The sequence below is a fragment of the Tympanuchus pallidicinctus genome, unplaced genomic scaffold (genome assembly GCF_026119805.1).
Source record: "Tympanuchus pallidicinctus isolate F22 unplaced genomic scaffold, pur_lepc_1.0 scaffold17, whole genome shotgun sequence".
Lineage (NCBI taxonomy): Eukaryota > Metazoa > Chordata > Aves > Galliformes > Phasianidae > Tympanuchus > Tympanuchus pallidicinctus.
Window position 1 is genome coordinate 15355922 of NW_026294690.1, and position 19639 is coordinate 15375560.

The following is a 19639-nucleotide window of genomic DNA, read 5'->3' on the forward strand; positions in this document are numbered from 1 at the left end:
TTTCCTCCCTCCCTCCCTCCCTCCCTGGAGCCGCGTCCTCTGGCTGTGTCCCCGATCCCGCTCTTCCTGCTGCTGGCACCCTCTCTGCTGCCTTTGGCAGGAGCAGGCCTTTTCCTGTTGATTTTTTTTCCCCTCGCTGTCAATCAGTTCCTTTGACATCTAAATGTCAAATGACACCACATGGCATTTTTCGCTTGCGATTTAATTGCAGGCACAAAGCGGTGGGTGCAGCGCGAGAGGGTTTCAAGAGAGTGGATCATTAGCAAATTCAATCAGCTGGCACCGGCACAGGCTGGCATGGAGGGCTCCGGCGGTGCCAGGGAGGCTGGTGCCATGCACAGCTCCCCAGGCTGGCTGCTCACCTCTGCTTTCCCCCAAACAGCCTGCGATCAGAGCTCCTGCAGTGCTATCCGCTAATAACATGAGGGTCTCTGTTTCCAGGAACAATCCTCCTGCAGCAGCACATCAGCATTTCTTCTATTGTAACATCATTCCTGGAAGTGGTGCAATGTGACATGCCCTCGCTGCCTGTCTCAGTGTGAATGAGAACGCAGCAAAGCTCATGTTTTCCATTGTTGAAATACCAGCATAAATCTCTCACTAATGCACTGCTGTCTTTTATTACAACAGTCACTGTGGCATAGAGAAGTACGTCAAATCTCTCCGTGTTGGTGCAGTCGGTTGTTGGCATCGCCCTGACATGTTGTTTCTTCCCTTAAGATGGCTTTGTGAAGGGACTCAAATGAGTTGCTCAGATTCTGGCAGCACCTCCGCATGTTTTGACAAATCTGAGGCTTCAATGTTGTGTGTGAGAAAGTTCAAAGCAGGGAGAAACCGAGTCCTGGTGGTAGGCTTTAACAAATCCAGGCCCATGTTAGCACCAAAAGGGTGGTGGTGAGGAACCAGGGCAGGAGTATGGGGCGTCCTTCAGCACATGAGTGGGAGAAGGTTGATCTCATATGCAGGTACAGCTTTGTTCCACCTTTCTCCTTCACAACTGAGTATTTCAATTGTGTCTGAAGGATTGCTCACAGGTTGAGGTTTGAGGTTGTTTAAGCAAATGCTTGTATAGAGAAATAAAACCACAATGAGGTAAGGAATTTAATGACTGGCTGTTTGAATCCCAGAGCATCCCATATCCTTCTTATCTGTCCATCCATAAATGCCTTCTTCTTTTATTTTTCTTCTTATTTTGTTGTTTTTCGGTCAGTGAGCTCTTGCACGATGGGAAGCCTCACTGTACCTTCCAGCAGTGTGGGACCTGGGGCTGCCCCATGGCCCGGCACAAGCAGCTGAGGCTGTCCCTTGGCTCACCTGCTGCAGGATGCTCCTCGGACACCTGCCCAATATGCTGGCTTAAAATAGCCTCTTCTTGCAAGAAGCTGAGCTCCTCTCACCTCCTTTCAGAGAAGCAAAAGGCACAGCCTCAGCCAGCTGACCCCTCAGTTCATTTTCTCTCCAGTCTTTTCTCCTTATGAGCAAGAAAGGGAAATATTTAAAAGGTTCCTTCTCATGCCTGTAAGGCCCTCTTCCTTCATCCCAGTTTGGGAAAAAACACTTGAAGCTGATGACCTATGTCTAGGGAAGGGCTTGTCTCAAAGGTGCTAGTCGGGGCACAATGGCAAACCACTGCAGAAACTTCAAGTCATTTCCAAAAAGAGGAGAGCTTGAGTCCTGTGTTTTCCTGTTTCTCTGCTTCTCAGTTTCCAAATGATGCCATTTGGAAGTGGATGTCCCTTTCGTGTCCAAGAGAACCGAGAATGGGACATACTCATTTTTTTCACATGGGAAAACTCAGGCAGAAAGCTTGTCTGAGGCAGTAGGGCTTCGTATAGATTCTGTAGCAAAACTGGAATTAAACTGCACTTCAGGAGAAAGCATTCCTCCCAGGGCTGTCTTGCAGCCTCATCCCTTTACAGACATATCCAAGGTGCCCACCCCAGCTGCAGGGTAACTTTCAGATGCCCCTTGTAAAATATTGCAAAGCATTTGGCATCAGTGCAAATGAGCAGAAAGTGTTTGGCAAAGCTCCCTGGCATTTTTTGTTTTTATTTTTTTCTTTTTTTCTTTTTTTTCCATTCTGCACAAGACATTTTACAGTCTTTGTGAACCCGTGTAGAAGCTGGTTCCTGGCATGTGGTGTGCTGGAGACTGCAGGCTGTTGCCGAAGCCTCAGGAGTACAGCTGGCCTTTAAGCTCTGCTTTATAGGAAGGAAACTCTCGTCTTGCTGGAGGGAGAAATGATCTTGTGACGCTTGGTGGAAATAGAGCTGGTTTAGTTCGGTCAGAGAGAGAAGTTTTCCAAGGAAATATGAGGTTTTTAATAGTTTTCCCAAGTCCAAAAAAGTTCAGTCCAATTGTCTTGCTTTCTCAGGCTAATTTTACAAGCAGGCCCTAAAATGTGAATGAGGAGTGATCTGGTTCAGTCTGAAAAATGAAATTAACACCGCTATGAAGAGGACTGAAGCCCAGGGAACTGCAAGTGCCTCGTTGTATTTTACTGAAGGATGCAAAGGCTGCAGTTGGTACGTAAACAAAGTCAGCCTTGAATAATGTATTTCTTACTTGCCGATGAGAAAAAAGTAAACTAAGATCCCTCTGGGAGGAGGCAAGCCCTTAGTGCAATAAGGGAGAACAGGGAAATTCCTTCTTTTCCTTCTCTCTTAGAACTGACCTTGGGTCCTTTCCCCTAAAATCTGCCATTTCTCTCATTTAAGTAGGGTGCTCTATCCCTCAGAGGTCAGCCTACCTCCTCTTTTTCTTTTGGTTTCAGTACTTAGCACCATTACAAAGTCAAAGTTTGACTGAAAACAGAGCCCGAGCAGCTAGGAACAAGCCTGAGATGTACCACTGCCCTCCTCAAAACCAATGGTCAAATTTCTCTTTCTCAGCAGCAGCACTGGGATTCATCTGGGCTCTACTTGCTTTGTGCCTTACGTGTGCTCTCATCCTCTCTCTCCCTCCAGCTGTAGGCATCTCCTGTACCTCACCTCTAGGGCTTCAGGGGGGTTCTTTAGGAGCAGTGTGACCAAACCTGGGAACCTGGGTTGAGATGAATAGCAGAATATGAGCAGAATAGCAGTTAGATTTTTTTGCAACCAAATATATTCTGGTAACTTCTTTGCTATATATAAAGTTTTCCTCAAATCTATCTCAAACTAAGTCCCGTCTCCTCCCTTGGAAGCATCTGCTTCCCATTGCCGAATTCTTTTGCGTTCCTGTCCCTTTGGTCATGTTTTCTCTGAATCCTTAAAAAAAAAACAGTGCATTTTGGCTGCGCGGTCATGCCAAAGAGTGTGAGAGTTTGCACATTTCGAGCAGGGATTGGCCCGTCTTGAATTGGTGCATCCAGAGAACCTGTCACAAGTTCCTTGAAGCACTTCTGCCTTCTGTTGTGCTGGCAGCGAGCTGATGGGCGCTCATTTTGCATGTCTCGGCTCCGCGCTTGGCTGCTGAGGATATTTGCAAAGCTGGATATTTCTGGTTCTACTCCATAGAAGCCTTAAATGGAGTATTTGCTGTGCCCTGCCTTACAAAAAGGAGGCTGGTAATAAAAGTTTGAAGGCTCTTGTTCAAAGCCTTGTGTCAGACCTGCCTGGGCGGTGATACGTCTCTCTCTGTTTGTGAAGGAGTTTCAGAATTCCTTGGCTGTCACCACGCTTCCTGAGCTCTCCTTGCTTTGCCTTACCGATGGGTTTCAGAGCGCTTATTAATGCCAGTTCTCCCTATACTGTTCAAGATGTTTTTCAAGCGTGGATTTAAAGGTTGGGAAGCAGCCCGTGGTTGAGCTCAGACCATCTGTGCCCTGAACCTCCCTATGGGGCTGACAGCAGAAAGTGCTTATAGAATCATTAAGGTTGGAAAAGACCACTAAGATCATCAAGTCTAACCATCAACTAATCACCACCATGGACACCCATGCTGCAGTCTGGAACCCCAGGGCAGGTAAGAGGCACTGACAGGGAGTGGTTCTTTCTCTTATAAAGCAATATACTGGAGCCTTGATAGCTCCATTTCTGTTCAGCCTCATGGCCTCCATCACTTAGTGGCAGGAGGAGCCTGTGTTGCCCCACCAGCAAGCACCAGCAGCTACTGATCACTACCTGGCAGAGCAAACCACATCCTTTGAGGTTACCAAACTGGAAGCTACAGCATATGGATGCAGGTCTATCACCTGTCTCATCTGTCAGCAGTGACTTAATTACCTGGCACCTTGGGCTCCTCTCATTGCCCAAACAGAAACAAGAGGAAGGAATGACTGATTAAAAACCTCCTCTGCCCCTGTAGATGCTGGTCTTTGTTGCCAGATAATTTTAATGGTGCCTTCTGACCTTAAGAGGGATGAATCTAAGTTAAATATCAGGCATTTCAATCTCGGCAAAGTTCAGATTTCCAAGATGAAGAAATACAAATAGTTAGAAAGGAGACGCTGTGCCTGCTCTGTAGGGCTGAACAAGTGCCATTAGCGCTTGAGCGTATTCCCAGCTAGATATAAAAGAAATCAGGAGTGTTAAGGAAAAACAGAGTAAAGTGTATGTCTATTACAGCTGTCGCAATAGGAAAGTTGCAACATTTGCTTGTAGGAAAAGATGCAGAATCACACAGAGTACCTGCTAATGCGAGCGAAGCCAGACTTGGGCAGGATTTCAAGTGTTGCAGACATAATCCTGAAGGCTATATACAGAGCAGCAGACTTTTCCATTATGTTGGTTGAGATGCGCCATTACAATTTGTTTTTAATTTTAATTTTTTTGTTGTTGTTTTTATTTTTTTTTTGGAGGCTGCTGAAGTTTTCTGAGCCTTTATGTAGTAGACATACATAGCTTAGGAACATGGTGTGCGCTGCAGGATGGGACTGATGGAGCAATGTCTTCGGCCATATTACAAACACCACCTGTCCCTGGGCTCCTGTACAGCAGGTCAGATTCTTAGTTGAGGAAATACTGTTCTCAAGGAAAAAAAAAAATCCACGCTTGGTCCCTTTGTCCTGATTTCCTACTTACAGTCTGGGCGGTCTTACACTTCTCCCTATCTGGCTTGAAAATTCGGAGTTCTCTGGATCAGAGAGTCTTGTCTCTCTCCTATAAAATTCTGGCCGTGACACAGATGTTAAACACAAAGCCAGGGGGTTTTATTCTGCCAGGGATTCTGAGTTTAGGGGGGAAAAAATGCTTTTCAACATCAGAAAAATGGAAGGACTTACATAGAAGGATGGTCAAAGAAAATTCATTTGGGAAGAAAAGGTTTCTGTTCTAGTTCTTATTTTATATTTTAATGAAATGGAACAGATGGTTGACCTGAATCTCAAGGACTTCCAGGCTCCCAGGAACGTGCCTGGGTCATCTTTGCTGCTATGGGCTGCCAAAGCCCCGTGGAGCCCTCTGGGGAAGCCAACAGTTCCCAACACTTGGTTGCTTGTGGTGCTGCAAGGTCGGTTAGAACAAACGATTGTTCTGTCATGAGCAACTGTTTTACTGGAAAATTTCTGCTCTACTTTAGCTCTAATAATTATACAGCTACTAAAGGTATTAACAAATAATGCTGATCTGGCTTTGTCTTATGAAGCTTTGTATCACAATTAATCTTTGCCCACCCTCCATCATTTCTTGCTTCTTGGAACACAGAGGCATTGCTATAAATACCCTTGAATATAAATATGGATTTCTACATACACACATATACTCAAGTGCACAAATTGATATTTTATCATATCGTACCGCACTGTGTCATATAACTTAATACAGTATTGCATATGTGCAAAGAGAAAAGACATTTTTTTTCTGGCCTGGTTAGTCAAAGTGAAACACTGAAGGTTAATTTCTCCCTGTCTGTAATTTACCCCAAGAAAGTTAAGCCTGACTTTACTGCGCCATGATAAACTTTGGGTAGTATACCTTGTATAAAGGTAAAATACATTTTCCATGACTTAAACCCTTGTGGATCAGCACTATGCTAAGGGCAATTAGATTTAACATCCCTGGAAGCTCTGAAGGCATTTTAAAGGGCTCGCTCTTTTGTTCCAACTCCGGTGCTCAGAGCGACTGAGACATTTTTGGAATGGGTTTTGATGGACTTATATGAAAATTTATATGACTAAGAATTGGATTTGTTCCTCTGGAATATTATGGATTATTTTTGCACTGGAATTACATAAGTGTGCAGAGCCGCATGCAGTTGGCTTAATGTAGCTGAAAATATACATTCTGATTTCCATTTGGAAAGGTAGCTGGATTTTTCCCTATTCCCCTCTCAGTAATGACTTTATGGTGTGTATGGGTTATAGTTTATGTGGAACTCTGAAATGCAGAGTAAAATCAAGGCTTTGAAAATTCATTGGTATTTGATTATGTCTTTGAGCAGGTGATGTTATTGTGTGTCCTTCTCCATTCCTGATTTTGAACAGAAAATCCAGCTCTCCTATTCCAAAAGACAACAGATCAGAAAACCCAATCCTTTCATTTTGAATGACTGACTCCCCTACTTAATCCCAACTTTCAGCACATCTTTCTGTTCCCTCCGTGTGGAGCAAAGACAGCACAACACCCCAAAAATTTTTAGGAGCTGAAACAGTGTGTCTGTGGGCAGCTCTGCTGTTTCCCAAGCAGCAAGCTTGTGTGTGCAATGACTGCATCGAGTGCTAAGGCGTATTGACACTTAGAGGAGATGAATGACATAAATACACTGTGCTAAAGATGAAAAAATTGAGCAGCCAGCAGCACGCTTCCATTAGGTTTTTGAGTGTTTTATAAGGTGGAACACGTGTTATGGCATAAAACCAAAACTCTACTCTTGTTCTGCATCTTCACCTCACCCTGCGTGCTTTCTAAAATGGACATGTCACTTTGGCTGTATAATCTTATCATATTTAGATTTGATTTAAATCTTGCCTTTTCTCAGCTGTGCTTGCTAATGGAATCACTCATGCTTTTTATACAGTTGATCTAATAGTATTTTCTTCACCGCTCTCTGATATTATTTTCTACTTCGTAGAAATCATGGCAAAACTGGCCACTTAAATTGAATCTGCATCTTAATGATATCAGTGGTGATTTTCCTGTGTGTTTGTACAGGTGTGGGGTTTTCTTCTTTCTCTTTGTACCACGATCATTCTAATATGCTGTGGCATGAGGCTGTGAACGACTACTTCAGGGCAAGGTTCCCTAATAACGGATTACTTTGCCTCTTAAACTGCCCTGCTGAGAAAGGTCATCAACGTAGTGTCTGTGAGAAATGTTTTTTTCTTATTCTTCTTTGCATTTTATAAGCAGGATTCTCTAGCACCTGTGAACTGGCTATTTGGAAGTCTACAGTCTTCTGAGGTCCCTCCTCAATATCAGGAGAGTGGTGCCTCTCTCCTGGAAGGCTCTAGGAGAAGATAATTTAGCAACATTCAGCATTTTCTGGCTTGTAAATTTCTCAGATTTCAGGTGGGGATTTATGAGTAGGTACTTTATATTTAGTGACAATAGATTTTTCTTTGCTCCCTTCTGGATGCGCCTAAAAAGAGGACAAATTATATACTGCCAGTGACTGCCTCTGTTTCAGTTTCTGCTCATGCAACCTCCATGACGACTTTATGAGGGAGGGAGAAGATGCGTGCTGAGTATGCCCCTTCAGAGCCATTTTTCTCCGTGTTTGAAGGGAGATCTGAGATGCCAGGGGGTATCTCAGAAAAGTGAGGCCTGTTACAGAGGCAGCAGATGCAGTTCAGCAGTGCTCTTTCTACTCTGACCATGGAAGAGCTAGCACTGGGGACAGAAAGTGCTCCATTTACTCTCAGACCTTGGCATTTCTCCCAAGGGTACAAATTATAATAATGTTTTGGTTTTTTTTATGATATGGGCACACATCCATTAGGAGTTGGCTTGTGCACACCAACTCATTTTGCACAGGCCATGGAGCACACATCAGATGGCAACAATTCCTGTTCGTGTGCAATGCTAAGAAAATCTAGATTGTTACCAGCAGAATAATGAATTCCATATAATTGTTTTGCTCTGCGGTGACAGGAAGAAAAAGTGCAATTTCTCAAGAACTCTTTCCTTTTTTTTTTTTAAACCACAGGAATGATAGATTATTAATCATGATTAATACTCTGTTACTGTGAGTTATGGTAGAGAAGTGCCTGGTGATCCCAGTCTGTGCAGTAACCTCATGTTCTTGCATAACAGGAAACTTTCTTTAGGATTTAGGAGACCTAAAATTCAGCTTGGCATGGATGACAAAGACAGCAATGCAAAATACAGATTGGAACCACTCGTTTCACATAATTAAAAGATACATTTTATAGATATATACATTCTTAGTCAAACAGTAATTAAAGTTTTTCCATATATACAGGCATAACAACAGGATTGCAAGCATCTTACTTGCTCCTACATTTTGCTTTCTTCCTGAGAAACAATGTCTTCTAGAGCTCAGCTGTAGCATGCAGTCTGAATCCCTAAGCAGCACTGGAGTTAAGGCAAGAGTCGTCTTGACATTTGGAAGAGCTTGGTTATTCTCGTGATTGCTTAAGAGAGTACGAAGGATTAAAATGCTCTAGGAAGTAAAGGAAAGTCACAGGCGATAATATAATACGCTCCATTCCTGAATTCAGAAAAGTACACGGGATAATTTTTGTTTGCCCCCTATCTAAAGGGACTTCTGTGCATGGAGTGTAAGGCACCAGAACTACAAAGAGGAAGGCTCACTCAAGGGTCAGTTGGAGAATTGCATTTCCTTTGAGATTACTGCTTAAATTTTCAGAAGCACCCCGAAGCCTTGTCATTGGGTCCTCTGATAGTGCTGGGTGCAGTACAGTATTTAGCAAATGACAACTTCAGCTGCGAAGAATTTGCAACCGAATCAGGAGATAAAAGGACTTTCTTTTTTTAAGGATGAGATTGGTGAGTCACTGCCAAGAGGAGATCCGTAGAGAGCATCCCGTGGTCCATTCCTGTAGAAGGCAGTGATACAGATCTTCGCTATTATCTCCGTCTCTCTCTTCCCCCAGCCAATCTGTCAGCTCATTTATGGTGCTGAGGAGAGGCGTCGTGTCAGAGCGATGTTCCCGTTTGCAAAATGGTAAGTTTATTTGTTGTTCTGAGGAGTCAGTTTCACACGCTGCAGAGCTGACATCTCTCCGGGAGCACAGCTGAGTCCAACATGTTCAGAACAGCCATCCACCCAAATGCCTCCTACTCACACACTCAGGCCTTTCTCCCCAGTAAAGGAAAAATACAGAGAGAGCCTCGAATAGTTCCTGATAGTTCTGCTTAACTGGAATGTCTATATCCATGTTCTTATCTGATAAACAGGTATTTCTCTGGCTGAGGAAATCAGTTTAATGTAGGAATAGGGTGGCTCCCCAGACAGGAAATCCAGTTTCTGGAATGCTGAATGGAACAAAACATTTTTGTTTTTCTGGTGTCAACACTTCAAATGGTCCCAGCATCATGAAAGTATAACATTACAATTAGCACTTTTATGGCAGAAAACAAAGTTGTCATGAGCCGCCAGCTCTACTATGTTGCATGAAATAAAGTATGAAAACCATTAAATATGGAAGAATATTAACTCATTCCTCAAGATTTCATTGCTTATATAGAATTCTTCTAAAAATCTACTTCCTAAAACAGGAAACTGAGCAATGTGTCATTGTAGACTTTAGGCAAAAGATACTGCTGAACTGTTTAAAATGCTACTATTCATCATGTTAGTAGTTATCAGTATTTTCCAGCATGATTCAATTCATGTTGTTGGGGCTTTCTATCTAGCCATGGCTGTGGCCACGACCATTTAAAATCTGTCTTTGGTCTTACTCATGCCCTACAGTAGACATGACTTCAGTATGCCAACCTACACACAGGAAGAAAGGCTTTTTTTTTTTTTTTGAATAGTGGAACAGTTGAAAGGAATATTTTGTACTGGTAATCCTTAATTTAATTTGGTTTCATAATGGGTTATCCCAGTATGGCAAAATTGTAAGTGTCATGAGCTCAGAGCTGGAAAAAAACAAGCAACATTTCACCTCTATACATGTCATTGGCTGTGCTTTGGTGTGCATCACCCTCTGATGCCCCTTGCTCTCCTTCCAGATATTGCAAGAGTGAAAAGCTTTTTTGGATGGCAACATGAAGAGCAAGTATTGCCATTATGCATCGCTATTGGTACTCCTCTCAGAAAATACGTGTGGGTGAGATCTCTCCTCTTGTGACTTCTAAATGTTGTGAGTCCATCTCTTTATTCACATGAGCCTACTTGCTAATTTGTTGAAGATAACCTATGGCAGTTTTGGGTGTCACCAACACCCAAAATGTTGCCCTACCAGCGTAGTCTTAATGCTCAGTATGATCAGATTTAAGATCAAAAACCTGCAGGAGAGTGCAAACTGGAGCATTAAAACTCAGCATTGCTCAGCCCCGGGTGTGCAAATACAGTGCCTTGCAGATGGCAGTAGTTAGCACTTTCCATGTTTGGGTCCCATCGCATCTGGCAGGCTGGCACAGGTGTGACAATTAAGAACTAATGACTTTCTTCCTTCAGGTGCCTGCAACTCACAAAAGGCCTTTGTAATTAGAAGAAGGAAACCTATTATTTTCCCCACTGATGGCCTGGAAGGAGCATAGGAGCAAGGTACACTAGGCTGCATTTCTAGGTTCGTTGTCCACAAAGCCATCTCATTTTTTATTTGTCATGATAGAGGTGTTTCGTTTGCTCTGAGGTAACAAAGCTTTGAAAGATACTTGATAAAGATTGTTAGCATTTGTACCTACTCCTTACTTTCTCATTTCATGAAGAGAAAGCAATGGAAATTCACACTGGAAATTCACTCTATTGTTATACGTTTAATATTTGTGTGTCACGGCTGGAGATTTGAGACTTAGATTATTAAACAAGTGGCTCCAATGACTTCAGCAAAGCTCAGTATCCTGTAATCTTGTCCAGAACTCTTGTTTGGGATTCCCCAGGCACTTCTACACTGAGATCAGTAGGGTCCTGGGAGAAGTTTTGTGACTATACAAAGCAAGTATGGTCTTTGGTGTTAGTCTATAAATATCTAATGTGAGCAAGCAATTCTGTATTTTCCTCTGTGCTTAATACGATCGTTCTGCACCCTGAGGCAGCTGAATTTACATGCTTTTGTTGTCATATGTGTGATGCACAATATGTATTTCCTTTTTATTAATCAGACCTGCCATCAGAAAAAGAGATGGAAGGAGTCTGAAAGCACAACCAGGATAGATACTGTCATTTTGTAATCTTTTGTGCACAGGTGGAGATGCCTGTTTCCACTAGAATAGATGGCAATATTCTGCTGCTTGCAGGAATCTTGCAAATGAAAATCAGGCAAAGGAGTTACTGGCTATCCATGGGGTAATTCTCCTCTGGAAGTGTGCAGTCAATTCCCATTTAGGCTAATGACACTTAAGGAGTCCTTTTCTACAACTAATGAACAATAGGCATAACCTGTTATTACATAACCATAGGCACGCACATTAATACACTGTCGAGTTGCACTACCCTGTTAAAGTGCTTCCTCCACAAAACTCACTGGAGATTTTTAGAGGCATTTGCTGTAATTACAGCTAGCATGGTTTCTAATTCATTTAATTTTCTTTTCTACCTAAACTGAACATATAAGTGTGTTTTAAGAGATTGAATAAATAAATTTTTAATTATAAAATGATGCTGTATCATACATTATTAATAATAACCAACAATGTGTAATACATGTTTATGTATGAATCCATTAGGGAGATGAACTAATATATATCAGTCTTAAAAGAATGTCCTAATTCATTCTGTGTTTGTGAACGGGGGAAATCCATGTTTAAAGCAATTAGGGTTTTATAAAAGCATTGCACTGGCAGCGGGTAACACGTTGAGCACACTTGGCACTTAGGAATTCTGTTGTTTTCTATGGCAAAGGAGGAAACCTTTTTTTTGCCCTTTATTATCATAGAACCAGTATGTTACAAATATACAGACCTCCAGGGTGAAAGCAGCATGATGGCATAGTCCGGCTGGAAAACATTCCTGTTATCTTTTTCTTTTTTTTTCCCAAAAAAAAGTCTCCTTGTACTCTGTCCAATCCCTTGTTTTCAGGGTTTTTGTCCATTGTTTTCCTATTAACGATAACAGACTTCAGAAATCTCCATGGCAAGTTCCAGGCATTCACCAGTCTCATGGCAGGACTCAAAGAGGCTGCAATCAATGTCACAGTCACAGTTGCAGTCATTGTTGGAGTGGTCTTCATCGGAGGTCTGGTAGTATCTATTGGATGGACAACAGGTATCTATCAGCCAGTGTTCACAGGTATCAGGCAGCATTATAAGAAAGTCCCAAAACTGGCAGAACAAGCAGGCCAGGATAAGTGTTGCACATTCATCTAAGAAAAAGGAAAAGCAGGGAGACGTGAGAAAAAGGGCATGCTTGATTAACCAATACTGTGCTGCTGTGATCATGCAAAAATGAGATAAGTCCTTTAATTTGACACTATGGAAATACAAAAAGATGAAAACAATCAGACTGCTGCAATTATTTCTTTAAAGAATTTCTTTGTTAAAAAAAATCAACAAAAGAATTCCCCCCAAATAAACTCTTTCAAGGGTATTTTTTTTGCCTACAAGTAATTCGGTACTGAATCTTTTTTTTTTTGGGAAACCTTTTCTGGGCTGCCTGTTGCTGTGCTCTGATTCAGTCCTTGCTGGAAGTCAATGCACAGACTCCCAAAGCTTTTGTGGAGAGTAGAGTAGGTCCTCAGACTCTCCAGGTCTGGTTCTTACTGCTGTACTTGGTTGTTCTGGATGGGTGGTGACCTTTGCCCATGAATTAGATGTGGTATCTGGATGAGGACTGAGATGATCTAATGAGAGCTACACACAGTACAGGGCAAAAGAAAACAATTACAGATTCCTCACCTACTTCCAGTTTGGCTTCTATTAAAGGTTTGATTCCATAGAACTGTTTAATGACTGCTAAATGGCCTAGCCAAAGAGAAGAGGTAATGGCAAATACAGAGAACCACATTTACAGAGGGCACTGTGATGGGATTCTCAGCCCAAGGCCCTTCTACTTTCACTCCCAAATTTTACCACCTTTTCATTTACAGCCTTGTCAACTTCCAAAATGAGACAAAAAATTGGAAAACAGTATCAGGAAGGATGATGCCTGTCTGTTTTCTATTCACTTCCCTCAAAAAAAAAAAAAAAAAAAAAAACACTCGATTTGTTACCACCCCAAATTTGAACTATGGCATCTGGGGAAGCTGGTGGAGTGCAGCAGGGCTCCAAGCAGGTGTGAGATTCTAACGGTGTGAATCCTGTTGGATCGCAAAGAACCAAACGTTTCCATTTTTTCCCCCTTCTTGTTTTTGGAAAAGAAAAATGCTTTCAACAACACGAATGTCTTTTCATTGGTTCTTTCAGGAAAGCATATGGTTACATCCGCGTTTCTTGCCCTGGGATGACTAACTGTGAACTCATTCAACTGCACTGGTTCTGTTGTGGCATTTTTTTATCTCACGTAACATAAAGTTCACTGCCAGGAAGTTTCCAGAATTATGCTCGTTTTTTTTCTTTCTTTCTTTTTTATTTTTATGAAAGATTTTTCGATGGAAAACAAAATTAAAAATCATTCCAGTGTCTTTATGTATACAAAAAAAGGCAGCTATAGCAGGTAGCAAGAACAAATAGCGTGTGATTGAACTCCTTTCTAAGTAGCATATCATCATCAATGCTATCAATTTTAATACTTATTTAAATATGTCAAGATCTATTTAGGTTCAGACAAGCACAACTAACTTCTAAGTCAGTTCTGTTGAATAAGAATGACTAGATTTTGGTGATACTGAGTAAATTCATGCTTACATTTTTTTCTAAGTAAATGAACTGAAATAATTATAAAATTGAAACATTTTATAAGGTGACACTGCTGCATTTAATTGTATGAAATTTACAGTGTAGAAAATGTAATCATTTTATCCAGTAGCCTACGGTGTAATTAACACTATTTTTCTTAATGTGTTGATGAAATTTCCTTTCTATACCTAGATACAAGAGATCATATTCAAAATCATGTATCAATTAAGGATCTTTCCTTTTAGTTTTTTTTTTTTCCTCTCCAGAGATCTGTTTTCTAATATATTTTTTTTTCTTTTCCTGAATGTGCTCACTATATTGGTGCTTCTGTAATCTTCACAGAAAAGGTACCATCCTTAGGGCTCCATCCAGGAGAAGGAACACACAAAAAGCACGAGATTTTAATAACAAAGTAATGTTTCGGCACAGAGTCTGTGATGTGCAGTAAAGATGCTTTTAAATTCCCATCAGAGCACACACCATGAACTGTGATAATGGATGTAACACATTTCGAAAAATCTGCATGTGTGAGGCTTTTTTTGTCCTGTTTTAAGTGGGGTAATGTATATAAATAATAGATATTAGCAATTAAGCATCCATTCCTATGCATTCATTTATATATTTGAAAATAAATTAGCCACAAACTGCATAAAAGGAGATGCAATCTCCTGTTTTCTCTTCTGTTTTCCCCGCTGTTTGCAAAAAGACGTTATTGCATTTATCTCAGTGAGAACAATGACCTCAGCTCTCATTCTCTACATAAGTGGATTAATTACCACAAAAGAAGAACTTATAATAATTTAGCCAGCCTGCCTCATCTCTAGTTTTTCCTGTTCCTGTCTGGTGGCTGCCAGTTTGCCCTCTGTTCAGCACAAACCTGGACTAGAGCTTGCTCATGCCACCAGGGCCAGCACGGTGAGACCTCTGAGCTTTGGATCTGCTCTTTTCTCAGCACATCTCCAATTGCTCTGCTTCCAGAGATCCCCCATGCACCAGTGAGTAGGATTTAGCCTTTTAGGTGTGTGAAGTAAGCAGTAACTTGTCAGAGTAAGGAGAGCAGAGTATGCAGTGACAACCGCAAATCTGGTTTCCTTTGGTTCTCTTGGCTTCCATCCAGTATGTAACATTATTAATTGAGCGTGGCTTTTTTTTTTTTTTTTTTTAATTATTTTTTTTCTTGATTCCTTTTGCTTTTTAAGGATTATGAAATCTGCTATTTTCATCATATGTGCACATCTGTGTGCCAGTAATGATGGAGGGGCCTGATCTGATAAACTCAGAAAACAGTGAGTATCTGGGCTGGAGGATGAGTCCCTTAAACGCAATAAACACTGACTGCCCTTCACTGAAATTAAATGTGTTCTAACAGAAGTGACAGAGACACCACTTTTGTTACAGGATCGCTGTTACAACAGAGGTGGTAGTTGTTCCATGACAGCATTGCAGTTTATTGTGTTGACCTGTATTCAGAAGTTCTTAATTCAGGGATCATTTTTATCACATCCATGATAGATCTCAGCGCTGCTTGATATGAAACACTTATCCATTATTGCATAAGACACACATTAGAAACTTTACAAATGATTCACATAAGTATTTTTTTCACATCTATGCTAATAACCAGGAATAACTTCTTAAGTGCTGGTTATTCACTAAAATCAGGGCTGTCATGCTATTTACATTACCAGGAGTCATAGCCCATGGTCTGTTACAGGCACAACCATTTCTCTTCTTTCTTGGTTCCTTCTTTAACAATAACAAAATCACAGATACTCTGCTCCTTAACCCATGCTCTTGTACAATTAGAAAGACCAGCTCCTGTATCTCACAAGGTGACACAGCTCTGGTCAATAGCCCAAGATCAGGCTATGCTTTAGCAATGTGTATGTTTACATGTAGGGGAGCACAGCAGCTCTGTAGGCTGTAAGCTTCTCTTCTATGACTTCAATATCATTGAAAATTTAAGATTCTCTTCTACAGATTCTCATCACTCAAATGAGAAAATGGCAATAGAGCTACTTATTACTGCTTTTGGCTATGTTCTTGAACTTCCCATTAAGCATGTAAGCATTTATTTCAAGTTAGATATGCATTGTGCTCTGAAGTGCTTGTTATTTAGAAATGCAATTTGTTTTACCAAACATACCATCACTGTCTCTCTGATGAACTGATGCATCATCTTCAATGTAGGTGAATTCTCTGCATTTCTCCAGGGAAGCAATGGATGATCTGCTTGCTTCTGACAATTTCTTCTCATTTTTGGTTTCTTTTGATGAAGTGTCTGCCATGCTAAATTCTGCGACAGAACTCATAACAATACCTTTCACGGTCTTTTCATCTGTATGTTTTTCATTTGTAAGCTGGTTTTCTGGTGGGATTAGGAAAAAAAAAGGAAAAAGAAAGACTTGTTTGTGGTACTAAGGCATAGATCTGAGGGAATAACATATGCAGAATTTCCAAGCCTATAGGTGTTTATTTCTAAGGGCTAACCCTGTTTGATGATTTCAGTCTCTTTACATACGTGAAGTTTATTCATCAAGCAAGCAATTGTAAACTTGCACTCGAGGGTTTCCTCTTAAACCAGAGGATTTATAGGCTAAGTAATAACTCCCTTCCACTGGGTGGGATCAGGTGAGAAGAGAGAACAGAACTGTAACCTCAGCTGAAATCTATTTGGAGTATGTTCTAACTTCAGTTTGTGATATGTGAGAATGCAAAACAATAATTTGGTTTTTCAACAGCAGCTCTTGTTTCTCTAAATTTACAGCCAACAGTGTGTGTAGGTAGTACCCAGATGGAGCTGTGCCAGCTGACCATGGTTCAATGTCTTGTTGCAAAGAAAATCAGATTATCTTTGCTTCAAATTTTGTTATAACTTCATCTACTACTTCATCAACTACTACACATGCTTGTATTGTTGGCCCGAAATTCAGCTATAAGATGAGATACTTCACATGCCATCATTGTTCCAGAGAGTCATCTCAGAAACCAGAGACAGAGCTTACTTCTAAGTCCCTATTAGGGGAGAAGAGTTCTGAGCTCAATGTATCCTTGAGGAACTACTTAGGAGCAGATAAACATGGGTTGATGTACAGTTACACTTATTTTCCAAAGTGATCAAGAGTCCAAGAAACACAGTCATTTGCTCTACTGCTGGGATGATAAAACCTCATTAGTTCTTATCTTCTACTGATTAACTCCTGCACCTCACATCAAGCACAGCCTCACTTTTTATCTTGCTTGAATCTTGTGATATGCTGATCTTAAGCTATATACAGAAAATCAATCTTTACAAACACCTCTGTTTTGCAAACGTTACTTTCAAAGGGGATCCATAAATACTCTAAATCAGTTAGTCTGCTTTCTGATGCAAGGAGCCAGAGGAGAGATCTTGCTTATCTCTTGTTTTTCAGGTACCTTTGATGCCTGCTGTATATTAAATAAAAGCCAAGAAAAGATTGATAAAGAGTGAAACCTTGCAGTTGAGCTCCTGCAATTATACTTGTGGCAGAAAAAAGGAAATTTGGGCAGGATGAATAGACTGCAAGACGAGTGGATAAAAAATTGTGAACATTGGGCTTGAGCTAGGAGAAGTGAAGGTTTGAGGTATAACTGTCTCTGATGGAACTCAGCAAAATGGTGAGGTGTGCCAGATGTAAGAGGAGAGGCAGAAGGAGCTGGATTTGATCCTGGAGAAGAAAAGGTGAAGATCTTCCTAGAAGTTGTTTTCTACTACAGGGTGATGGAGAATATAGACTCCAAGTCCTCTCTGTTTTGTCCACTTATGGAATGAGTGAAAATTTCATATAAGATTTTACCCATAGTCAGATTTTATTACGCTGTCAACTTCATGCAGTGGTGTTTCCAAGAGTGAGAAAGCTGGGCAGAGCTTATCAGAGTGATAGCATGGAAGAGGATAAGAGGAAATGCTAAGATAGTGTATTCATTTTTGTTTTAAATCACGGTTATAAAATGTTTGTTGGCAGGTATTTTTTTTTCTAGATTGTGAACTAGCAGTAAAGACAAGGTCTGCTGTAAAGGAACTGTGGGTTTCCCTGTCCCAGAGAGTCTACAGGTTGGCCTTAGGCAAAGAGTGACTGGTAGGATAGGGAGAAATGGAAGGAAGGAGGCAGTAAGGCAGTAGTGGCACGGAGAGGGGACTTGGAAACCTACAGCTGTCAGGTTTTGTGAGCATTAGGATGACAGAAAGCCACAGGTGAGACTTGAGAAGGGCAGAAGAGGCAGCAGCTCCTCAGGGTGTGATGCAGCAGTGCAAAGCCTGTAGGTTGCACACTTGATTGAAGGAAATGAGAGTTCTGGACAAATATGTCTGTGGTTTTTTGACTATAATAATTTGTTGATAGCTTTTTTTCCAGAGCAGTAAGTATAGCTTTTTTCCTCTCCTACTTCTTGATTAACCTCTTGAATCCAAAATGTGAAAATTCATGCAATTTGGGTGTACTTGTATGTACAGTAACTACTATTTTCCAGTGTTTATAAATCAATGACATATCACAATTTCCCCTGTGCTTTCTTCCAATAATATTCCATCTCCTAGAAAGGTGATGTTAATGGAAGTAGCAGAGATCTGGAGGAAGCAATGTCCTCCTGGTCATGCATTGCTATGATTGGATAACAGTTGATTTGTGGGTCCAAAAAGCACATGCCCCACCTGGTATTCAGGTGCCAGTCTTACAAATGGATCTTATTCGTCCAGGCTGAGAGCTGAACATGGGCTGAGCAGTTGAATACGTGTGGGTCAGATTGAAAGGTCTATGCAAGAATGACATTTTGTATCGTTTCCCCCTTTCAAAATTGGCCCTAATGTCTAAGCTGGATATATTTTAAATTGCAATATATCTGTTCAGTTCCCCTATTTTGCCACAACACAATGGCCCACGGAATGCATTTGAGCATTCAACAAACGAGACTGAAAAAAATCAGACGGAAGTAATCAGAAAATGCCAGACTAACATTTTCTGTATCCACCGACTTCCACTATTCATGCTTCAAGTTAATTTTTATTCTTGAAGTGCTGTTGAAGAGAAATCAAAACCAGAAATAGAAAGGCATAGACATAACCTGAATTTTTCAATACAGCACCATCAAACAAAAGGGTAACAAAAGCTGTCATTCAAGGACTCTTCTGTTTGCTAAAGCACACTATATCTTTGAAAATACAGTACATTTTAGTGTCAGACTCTTAGTTTGAAAAGCTCCCTTCAAGTAATGTTATACTTGTCTTGTACAGCTAGATCAAGTCTTCATGCAATCACCGTAACAAGCAAGTTGCTATGACAAGCGAGATCCGTGCTTCCAGAAAACAGTGCGATAGAGGCTAAAGCAGTGTACAATTATAGGTCTCCATTTCATTTTTATGCAATTACCTTCAGTTCAGCTGTGGGTCCTTCTACATTATGTCTTTTATCAATTTAATGTTTGCACAAAGTGTTTAAAGAAATAAAGATTATGCTAGACCAGCATAAAAAAGGGGTTAGCTTTTTTTTCTTTTTCCTTTTTTTATAGTTTGTCTCTGCACGGTGCAGCAATAGGCTGAGAGATGAGAACAAATAAGCAGAGCCAAACAGGATTTAAAATATATATATTATGTACAGCTGGTATTATTTATGACTGCTTTTAAATGAGAATGTTTAAAAAAAAATTGCGGAGAGATGGAGATGGGCAGGAGGTGAAACTTCGTTACTGTCTTCTAAAAGCCTGTGTCCACAGTTCCACACATCTGCAGATGCCCATTTTTAACAGGTAGAAATCACTCACTGAACTGGATTAGAAGG

At 40.9% G+C, this 19639-nt stretch overlaps 1 protein-coding gene across 1 annotated transcript in view; it reads right to left on the minus strand.

Annotated features, from left to right (window-relative positions):
* Positions 1 to 11401: 11401 nt before the first annotated feature.
* MDFIC2 (MyoD family inhibitor domain containing 2) overlaps positions 11402 to 19639 on the minus strand; it is a 38799-nt gene continuing 30561 nt past the window's right edge. The window contains exons 4-5 of the mRNA XM_052678965.1: positions 15991 to 16212; positions 11402 to 12373 (exon numbers count right to left, since the gene is read on the minus strand). Of these exons, the coding sequence (XP_052534925.1) occupies positions 12114 to 12373; positions 15991 to 16212 (482 nt within the window). The 3' untranslated portion in view covers positions 11402 to 12113. The remainder of the gene's footprint in view (positions 12374 to 15990; positions 16213 to 19639) is intronic.